Below are 9935 nucleotides of genomic sequence, written 5' to 3'. Positions count from 1 at the left end.
TGTTCCCAACAAAAAGGATAGAATTATTTCTGTGACTGGTAATTTTTGTTGTATAGATGTTTTTATCCTGGTCTTGAAAAAATTCTATAGCTATATAAAAGTAATTTATATTGATGGCATTTTAAACCACCTTTTACTATATTTTTCCCTCACAAATTTTATACATTCTTATTTTCAACAATAAACTGTCAAAGATTCCTACTGGTAGAATACAGCCCATGTTTGCACACAGAAACAAAGAAACTTGAACTTTATTCGATGTAGGCTAAATGGGTAAATATGCAATTTTTATGAGACATCATCGTCCACATTTTCACCTCCGTAGATTCACAGCCTTCCGGAATAAGGATACTGGAAAGTACTTCAGAATCAGTTTGAGAACAGTAAATTGTAAAACACATTTTTGGTTTTTAGCCTATTGTTTACTGCCGTTGCTTTATCACAGCAGAACATAGCCCGTGAACTGAAAATCAGATTGTTCAGTTGGATCAAATTTTTTAAAAAGTAAATATCACTAGCTCTAATTATATTCTGTGAATGATCTAATGAAACAATCACATCGTAACAAAAAATGACAATAGGCTGGGCATGGAGGCGCATGCCTGTAATCCCAGCACTTTGAAAGGCCAAGGCAGGTGTATTGCTTGAGGTCAGAAGTTGAGACCAGCCTGGGTGACATGGTGAAACCCTGTCTCTACTAAAAATACACAAAAAAGCTGGGGGTGGTGGTGTGTGCCTGTAGTCCCAGCTACTTGGGAGATAGGCAGGAGAATCACTTGAACCCGGAAGGTGAAGGTCGCGGTTAGTCAAGATCACACCATTGCACTCCAGCCTGGGCAACAGAGTGAGACTCCATCTCCAAAACAAGAGAAAGAAAAAAAAAGAAAAGAAAACAAAAGGAAAAAGTGACAATAAAAAGAAAAATTATCTTTTCAAGTATTTTACATTACATTATTTTGAGTCTATGCAACCAGGTTGCCTATTTTTTTTTTGTCAAAATAAAGAGGTTGCTTGTTTTGATCTCTGTCCAAAATCGAATGGTTTTTGGCATTTTGTCGAGAGAAGAACCAGCAGCATTTGTTGTGTGACTGGTGAGCGTATTAGGCAGCGGCGCTTCTTGCTTCTCACAGTCTTGAAGGCCTGGACTCTGATTAATGTGACAGTCCTTAGAAGCTACTTGGGAACTACTTTGGAGGCTGAGACAGGGAGATCACTTGAGCCCAGGTGGTTGAGATTGCAGTGAGCCATGATCACACCATTGCACTCTAGCCTAGGCAAGCCTGTCTTAAAACAAAACACAAAACAAACAAAGAAAACCTTGGAGAATTGCTTTAACTTTGAAAACTGGAAGGGGTTAGGAAAGGGCATTTTAGATAGAGAGCAGAGTGTAATCAAAGGCTGGAGATAGTGAAGCCTTGGAATTGTACGAGATAAAGTCAGTAATCCAGTGTGACTCAAGGTAGGAAGGATACCCAGAGGTGAATAATGAGAGTTATCCCATGAAGGTTACACGGGCAGGGGGGTGGGTTTTGAAGCCCAGAGGGAGACATTTGTACTTCCTTTTATATGTCATGGGACGTGACGTGGCCAAATCTGTGTTTCAGAAGATGTTGTTTGTGGCTGTTCAGAGTATAGATTAAAGAAAAGAGACTGGAAAGACAAAGAACATGTCATGTGAATTGGCAAACCATGAAAGTCTATACTAGGACAGGGACAATTAAAACACACCAGTGGTGTGCCAACCACAGACACTGATTGTAGAAGAATGGCTGACAGAATTTGGTGATGGAATGAGTTAGGAGAGGGAGAAAACTGATGCTGCTGCCTCTTATTATGATTATTATTATCATCACTGGATTCCCAAGTTTCTGTTACAGGGTGACCTGATAAAGTGTGGAATAAAGCATAAAGTGGAACCAGTTTAAACGCTGTCCTGTGAAAACTCAAGAATAATTCTGTTTATACCTGATCTGTATATTGTCCCTTACCATTCATTGCTGTGTGCCTGATGACTGAGCCAGTGCATAGTGAGATTATCCATACGTTAACCATATTTCATTATGATGTGTGAGTGACTGATTATCGAATAAGATACAAAGCACAGGTGCACAGGGAGATAGGAGCTGTGTAGGCTCTCCAGGAATATGCACACTCTTGATTTTTCTGCTCTCTGTACGTGAGCCCTTCTGCCGAGTCTTGTTTTTCTGCTTAGGTGACGCTTAGGACCATTGCAGACTTCAGTGATTTAGGAAATGCCTTCTGGTCAGTGGGTGGCAGTGTTGCACAGAAGAAGGAGAATAGGTTGTAATTGGAAGACTTGTGAGCAATCCCTGGCACTGTGACTGTCCCTTAATTCCCAGGTTCCCAACCGTGGATTATAAAATCATCTTCAGAATCACCTGTGGCTTGCTTTTAAATATAGATTCCCATATCCTGCCCTTTGGAGATTTGATTCAGTCGTTCTCATTTTTGTCTTGCTTTTACCCCAAAATAGTGGTATGTGTATGTTGTTTTTTAACATGCTAATTTTGAGTGTTACCTAAAGTTAGGAACTAGTAACTTAATTTTTCTGAGTCTCAGCTTTCATAGGATTGCTATGAATGTTAAATAAGAAAATATGTCTAGATTTTATGAACTTTAACTCACAATAAAGTATATGTTGTTAGATTACTTCTTGAAATAACTTTTCTATTCATTTTTAAAAGACTTCAATTTCTCATTGAACATGAGATCATATACTTGTTTGATTTTGTGCCTTGTGATAGCAGAGAGAAAAAAGATGAATTCTGTCTAAACTAATACATAAAATATAGTATTCATTAGATAATAGTTTTAGATATTAAAGAGATGGTACAAGAGTCTTGTTTGAATTATTTATTTTTAAAATCTTAGGAATAAATGCAAGTTTTTAAAAGTAGCAAGGACACGTAAACATAAATTGCTTCTATATATTTTAATAAAAAATCCACATTTATTATTAACACTAATAATTTAACTTACAAATATATTCTGACTCCCTGGTTTTAAGAGCAATAGCTTAAGTTAAATACACAGTTCATCTCTTCCAAAGTCAAAAACAATAAAACGAACAAAATAACACCTACAAGCGATAGTAGCAATGGCGATTTTGAAACATATAATTTAAGTTAATGGGACTACAATCGCTCAATACAAACTATATAATATGCAGCGTAGATGTCAGTTGACCTTGACTCTTAACAGTATGTTGTAATCCGTTTCATAGCCTTTAGTCACAGCTTCTGTGTAACTAGAGTTACCTGGCCTTCCCAGTTCTGAGGGGCTTTCTAATACACAGCTCCACTGTTTTTTTATGACAGTACCACAGTGTCTTCTTCCTTCTACGGTCTTTCAGTTTTTGTCTTGCTTATGTTTCTTCAACTCTGCGCCTGGACAACTTTCGTGTTAATACATTCTGAGTCATTTGTTCTCCCTTGGCCTGTCAAGACACCCAAAAAAGGCCAAGTTGTTCACCAGGGAGCCATGCTGGCACATTCCTTTTGCACTTGACTCTACCTTTTAGTTCCCTTCAGCCAGGGACCGGTCACTTTAGACTATTAGCCTGAAGGTCATTTAGAAGATTTTTGTAAATATCTGATTTGAGGAACCTGGGATAAGAGTCTTTTTCCATAAGAGTATATATGACTTTTTGTGCTTCATCAAAACATGTAGGGGTTGGTGCTTTAATCTTCTTAGCTGTAGATTCTCGAGTGCGGAAGTCAATATTGATCTAAAAAGAAATCCTTGTTAGTTAATATATACTTCTTATTTATTGCAAAGTTTATGATGTTACTGTGTTTTTGAAGGACCTCAGAAAGTGATTTCAAGGCTCTATTTAAATCAATTCAAATATCTCTTAAATGCCTTTCCAAAATCAGCTCTCTACTAGGTGTGAAAGGGATAAGAAATATTGCAAAAACGACTTTGTTTCAAGTTTGCTCTCAGTGTAGTTGGGAGATGCAAAAGAAGCAGACATGAAAAATTTAAATATCCACATCATAAGATGATTCAGATATCACAAAGAATGATATGGGCATTTAAGATTTACAGGAGGAGAAGGCTCTTTTTGCTGCTGTTTTCTGCTTGGACCAAGACTATTTATCTGGGACTACTGGTAATTCGAAATACTTTTGCTGCTGCAATGGTATACATTATGCTAATCTGCATTTTCTTATCCAAAACGAGAGCACTCATTAAGGACTTCCTGACACGCAGTTCTTGTCAGTTATGACACCCTTACCCTTTTCCTCACCCTCCTCATGGCAGCTGGCTTTGTAAAATCGGGCTTTTCATTCTACTGTGCTGAAATCTTCACCAATATAGAAAATTAGATTCTCATTGCACTGAACTATGCTTACATGCCTAAGCATATAGAAGTAAAATTATATATCCCAAAAGGATTTTATCTTGTTGTATGTATGAAATGTTATTTCTGCATTTAGGGTTTTTTACAGAGAAACCGATGATGGTAAGCTTAATACTCACTTGTTTAGCAGCATCTGAATGCACAAATGCTTTATATATCTTTTCTGCTTTGCAGTGCAAAAGATCAGACTCTGTTTTCTTATAGTCTTCACAAGCCAGCCAGAACTCAATATTTTCCTCACTGAATTCAGACTTTAGGAAACTTCCAAAGACATCTTGACCAGCTGAAAAGAAAGCGGGTGGGGGATAGGGGGAGATAATTAAATTGAATGGACCAACAAATAAATAATTTGAGGAAGAAATGTGTAAGAAAAATACAATTGGATCTTATTCATGCAAAGTAAGAGAGGGCTGCTGCTGAAATAGCTGTGCCGTAGTTCGTAGAGATGAGAAGGCATTTGAAATTCCTTCATTCATAGAAGAGGAACCTGGGACCAGATAAACTGGTTCACAGTCACATTGCTGCTTAATAGTGGCTACTGAGCTAGGCTTTGCTTCTATGTGCTATTTGAACTGAAATTCTGTTCCACTGAATATAAAACCATCTTTTATATGTGCCAAATCTTAGCCAGAGTAGAGAGTATACCAGGGAAACAAACACTGACAAAAGGCTTTAACATCACATTAATAATTAGTAAATATAATTTCCCCATCTAATTCATAGTAGCCAGAAAATATTAGGCCCATATATGATCTGTAGGCTTGATGAACTGATTATGTTTGTTAGGGTTTACTGAGAATTTTGTATTGCACTATTTATGGTCCATATATATGCCATCTATTTATTCGTTTAGCTGAATTATAAACCAAGTCAGTGGAGCCAGAGTGAACAACTTGATTCCCAAGTGAGTCTCCTTAGGGTATCTGTGGGGAGAAAATAATAATCTCATTCTTTAGAGATAGAGACCACGCTGCTCATCTACAACTCTGTAAAAGGTCCTAATCTCAGTAGAATTTTAATGTCCAAGGCAAGGGGAAAGCAAGCTGATTTCATTCTTTTATCTTCTCTCATCAGAAAATCTCCACAAGACTATTTGTGCTTAAAAGTCCTTCTATCATATTTATGTTATAACAAGTATCATGTTATAATAATGCAATTATTTATGTTATGTATCTCAACCACCTTCAGGGCAGTAAGAGACTGTCTTTGATTTTGAATACTTGGTACCTCTACAGTGTCTATATAAGGGTGAGATGAATGATGAATGTATGAAAGATAAGATAATGAATTGAATGAATGAATCATTCTTGTTACATACAAGTGTACAAAAATACATTCTTTAGGCAGATGTCAAAATGGCAATGTACATGTTAAAATATTGGGCTTAGTTTTAAAAGCTTTACCTATCAGAATCCCAGCACAATGTTTAATTTTATCTCTATAATGATCTTTGAAAACACCTAATTGTCTTAGCAAATTTGTCTAAAAGGATTTGGTAGAGTTGAGTGCTAAGTCAGCATTATTAAGAGGCATACTATGCTGAAGTTATCAGTAACCACAGACAAACTAGAATACAACTTTTTGCATACTATCCTATGCAGAATACTATATTTAGTGAAGCCATTCAAATTTTTTTTAGAGTATTGAGCTGAACCCAGCAACTTTCAGTAGTTATACTTACTTTGGTTGGCAAGAAGTTTTTCCAGAGACTGAGACCATTGCATTACTTCGGCAGCAGAAAGTCTACAGGGGACAAAGTTTATATACATTAGCAAAGTTTTTAAATGTAAGCCTAAATGAAATAAAAATGGCTGTTACATTTTGATAACTTCACAAACTAAAACTGTAGTTCTAATAAATACATTAAAATTTATTCACAAAAAACAAAACTTCCCTTAGAGTTACTATAGTTATGAAAAAAACTGCCAATAAAATGTGAAAAAATTCCAAATAGATAAAACCCAATATGTTTACACACACATTTGTATTCAATTTACATTGGTACTGATATAGTCTAAATTTATTTGACATGTTTCTTAAAAGAAATGAAGTCTGCTGTGTACAGTATTTACCACTTGCTGGGAGATAGAGACAATGCATAGGTTGCAGTTGTAAATGATCATGATAGTTCATTGTATTCATGTACTTACATGGCCTTGGACTTGGAAGATTTCATTCCAGGTTCCAGATGTGGGATCACAGATCTCAGGTATGCTTTCATATCCATTCCACTACAAAAGACATAAAAGCGAATATTCATATTTCTTCAGAATTCATTTTATTTGTCAGAAGACATAGAGTAAATTTCTATAAGGAAGAAGGCAATGCTAAAAATTATTGATACAACATTTTGCTGTATTCAAATAGAGCTCATTTTTATGAGTCAATGTCAGGAAAAACTACCCAATTTAATGCCATATCAAGTTTATTTTTTTATTACAACTGAGTATTACTTATTACTCACAACAGGCAATTAATTCCTCTGATCAGGGTTAACCTAAATGCTCACATTCTCTTCCATTCATTCTCAATCCTTCTGCCATTAAAGATAACCTGTTAAAATTCACAAGTGAGACTCTGAACAAACTTACAAAGTCTTTGGCCTCCGTTTTTGTACTTTGTCTTCTAGAAGTGAATGAGTGGTTCCTTTCGACTCCTTTGGGTTAGCAGAGAAGAACATTCCTGGCATTTTGTCTAACTTTGGAGTGGAGATGGCTGCTGCTCGCATGGTGCTCTTAGCAAATATGCGCTAGTCAACGTCTCTGCTGCTTTATATAGTACAATTCACACAGGCACTTGCTGTCTGTTTATCAAGTGATATTACCACAGACACTGGAAGTTCCCCCTTTCTTGGTGTGCTGTGACGTGTATCTTGAAAAAAAATAAGCATACAGTGATGTCTTGTGGTTGAGACTTAACCAAACGAGAACAGGTCACTTGATTAGAAAGGAAGAAAATTAAACACACAGAAGTACACACATATGTGTCACATGTCTAAAGCATTAACAGCATCAGTCTTTGGTTCTGGAGGATATTTGTTTCTTTTAAACATTGCATGTTTCAGTAAACTGTTTCATTTGGTGTATTAATTTATCACATAGAAATTCATCACATAGAGTTGTATCTTACTCAATGCTTTGGATAGTCTTTGACTATAAAATTCATCTGACCAAAATATTTTAAGAGTTCTTTTTTTTTTCTTTTCAGGAAGCAGTGCAAAGTAAACAAATAATTTTTGTTTACTTATTTTTGCACATATCTGAAAGGAAGGAGAGTTATGAGAGGCTGTTTTCATGTTTTCCCACTCCCATTCTCATCCCTTATTTCCATGGCAGGAAATTTCCATGTTAATATTTTCCAGGGTGTGTGCTAGATATCCTACTGGTGATGCGTAAGATGATTTTAAAAGGTACATGGCTTTTATTATTATTATCTTATTTATTAAGAATCTAATGAATATATCAACCTTTGATTTTTGCATATTACTATTTAGGAAAAGAATAAAGTTTCATTACAACAAATTAAAAAAATAAATGTTGGCCCAGTGCAGTGGCTCACACCTGTAATCCCAGCACTTTGGGAGGCCAAGGTGGCTGGATCAGGAGGTCAGGAGTTCAAGACCAGCCTGGCCAAGATGTTGAAACTCTGTCTCTACTAAAAATACAAAAATTAGCTGGGCACGGTGGCACGTGCCTGTAATCCCAGCTACTCAGGAGGCAGAGGCAAGAGAATAGCTTGAACCTGGGAGGCGGAGGTTGCAGTGAGCCGAGATCGCGCTATTGCACTCCAGCCTGGGTGACAGAGTGAGACTCTGTCTCAAATAAATAAATAAATAAATAAATGTTTAATTGTATACAAATATGACATAATATGTAAATATGCTGATACAACGGCCACAGTATCCGAGGAAAAACTGCTTAAGGTAAAATAAAAGTCTATTTGGGTAGACTAATAATGTATACTTCTTCGGTAATGATCTTTCACATTTTGGCAGTATCTCTGGAGAGGTAGTAGTTTTCACTTCAATTGAGACTGAAGTTTAAAAAACAAACAAAACTCAAGGAACTAGGTGACTAATCATTTATCAGGATAGAGAGGTTAGTAAAATATAGGCTTTCAAGAGTTTATATAACGAATGTGGCTTGTTTATAGAGTACCCAGTTTAACTTAAGCTTCCTTGGATTTTACCGCTGAAAGGACAATACTTTCCTTTAAAAGGACAAAAAAGACTTTACTTAGAGAAGCTTCTAATGGTATTAGGTAAAGCTGTTAAGGGAGAGGAGTAAATAATTGAAGAAATCAAGTTACGATATTATAAATTTCACTTATAGTCATTAACTTCAGTATAATGAACTCATTCTATTGTATGTAACCAGCATCATTTTATGTTGGGAAGATAACACGATGCACTAAGAAAGAGAACTACTGAGATGAGGTGGCCACTTTGGAAGTGACCCGAATGAAACTGATGAAGCTCAAAGACTGATGACATACAGGCATTTGTCTGTATACTTCCTGTGGTTCAGTCCATACTTACTTTCCTGTTAAAATCTTCAGCGTCGTTCGTGTTTATCTAGTGTCCTCTCGCTCCTCTAGATAATTGTGAGTAAGTTATGTTAGAGTAAAATGATGTAAAACTTATTTGTAGCAGCCTGCTATTCTTATCATCCAAATACACTGACAGCTTCCAAAGAACAACAGCAGGAGCCCCCAGAGTTACGGGGCCAAGTCTGTTTGGCCAAGTATGTTGGGCTCCTAACTTGTTAAAGAATTAAATGCTCTTTATCTAGGGAAAATAGTTTTTCGAAATAATAGAAACTCTGGTCTGAGATCAAAATAAACGTTTGCCTCTTGTGTATTTAGGAATTGCTCTGAAGCTCCCAACGTCTTGCTACGCCCTAATATAGATTTTGAAGCGCAAGCATTTTCAATTGCATGCTCCACATTTGAATAGAAATATAAACTCTTGAAAGAGGGAGTCCTTTCAAAATTCCTGTATCACAATTGGCTGTTGAGGCCACCTTAGTCATGTAGTAATGCAGCTTCGTTCTCGGAGGCTGTTTGCTAATCCAGGCAAAGCTGATATTTGTGCCAGAACAAGGCAAACTTGGTCAACTTGTACCAGCAAGTTCTGGCGAGTGCAAGGCCAGGCACTGAAAGTTCCGTGTTAATTCTAAAGCAGTTGCCACTATCTGGCCCTCTTTGTAAAATTCATTAGGAAACGATAAACTGTCAAATTGTAACTGTATTGAATCAGTGACTTGGGTTGAAATTGTAGAGGATTTCAAAAAAGCCAGTAGAAGAAACAGTGGGTCTCCCAAACAACCTAGGTGTGTTTTTCCTCTATGAAACTGTGCTAAAAGGTCGAGGTTGCAGTTCTACGAAAAGGAATACTGCATGTAGTCTCAGTGTTATCTTTTTCTTTTTTAAGAAAAATTAGTGGACTTCATTTTTACAGTGGTGTTAGGTTTACAGTAAAATTGAGTGGAAAGTACAGAGTTCCCACATGCTCCCCACCCTTCACCTCACCTCCAGCGTCACCAGCGCCATC

The 9935-nt window shown here is 36.6% G+C and overlaps 1 protein-coding gene across 1 annotated transcript; it reads right to left on the bottom strand.

Moving 5' to 3' along the window:
* Nucleotides 1–2870: 2870 nt before the first annotated feature.
* RGS1 (regulator of G protein signaling 1) lies at nt 2871–7181 on the bottom strand. Its single transcript, XM_032262903.1, has 5 exons — nt 6976–7181; nt 6535–6615; nt 6066–6127; nt 4504–4667; nt 2871–3748 (listed from the first exon to the last, which is right to left on the bottom strand). Exons 1-5 carry the CDS (start codon nt 7110–7112, stop codon nt 3563–3565), a joined length of 630 nt encoding a protein of 209 aa, XP_032118794.1. The 5' UTR covers nt 7113–7181; the 3' UTR covers nt 2871–3562.
* Nucleotides 7182–9935: the final 2754 nt, after the last annotated feature.

The sequence above is a fragment of the Sapajus apella genome, unplaced genomic scaffold (assembly GCF_009761245.1).
Source record: "Sapajus apella isolate SASKATOON/1434 unplaced genomic scaffold, GSC_monkey_1.0 scaffold132, whole genome shotgun sequence".
Classification (NCBI taxonomy): domain Eukaryota; kingdom Metazoa; phylum Chordata; class Mammalia; order Primates; family Cebidae; genus Sapajus; species Sapajus apella.
This window is presented reverse-complemented; position numbering and strand designations above follow the sequence as displayed.

Bases quoted from the DNA above. Each gene is read 5' to 3' on its own strand.
- RGS1 (XM_032262903.1), bottom strand. From the start codon at position 7,112: ATGCGAGCAGCAGCCATCTCCACTCCAAAGTTAGACAAAATGCCAGGA. The intron at 6,128-6,534 runs GTAAGTACATGA...TGTCCCCTGTAG, and splicing joins TCTTCCAAGTCCAAGGCCAT to ACTTTCTGCTGCCGAAGTAA. The intron at 4,668-6,065 runs GTAAGTATAACT...CTTTCTTTTCAG, and splicing joins AAAACTTCTTGCCAACCAAA to CTGGTCAAGATGTCTTTGGA.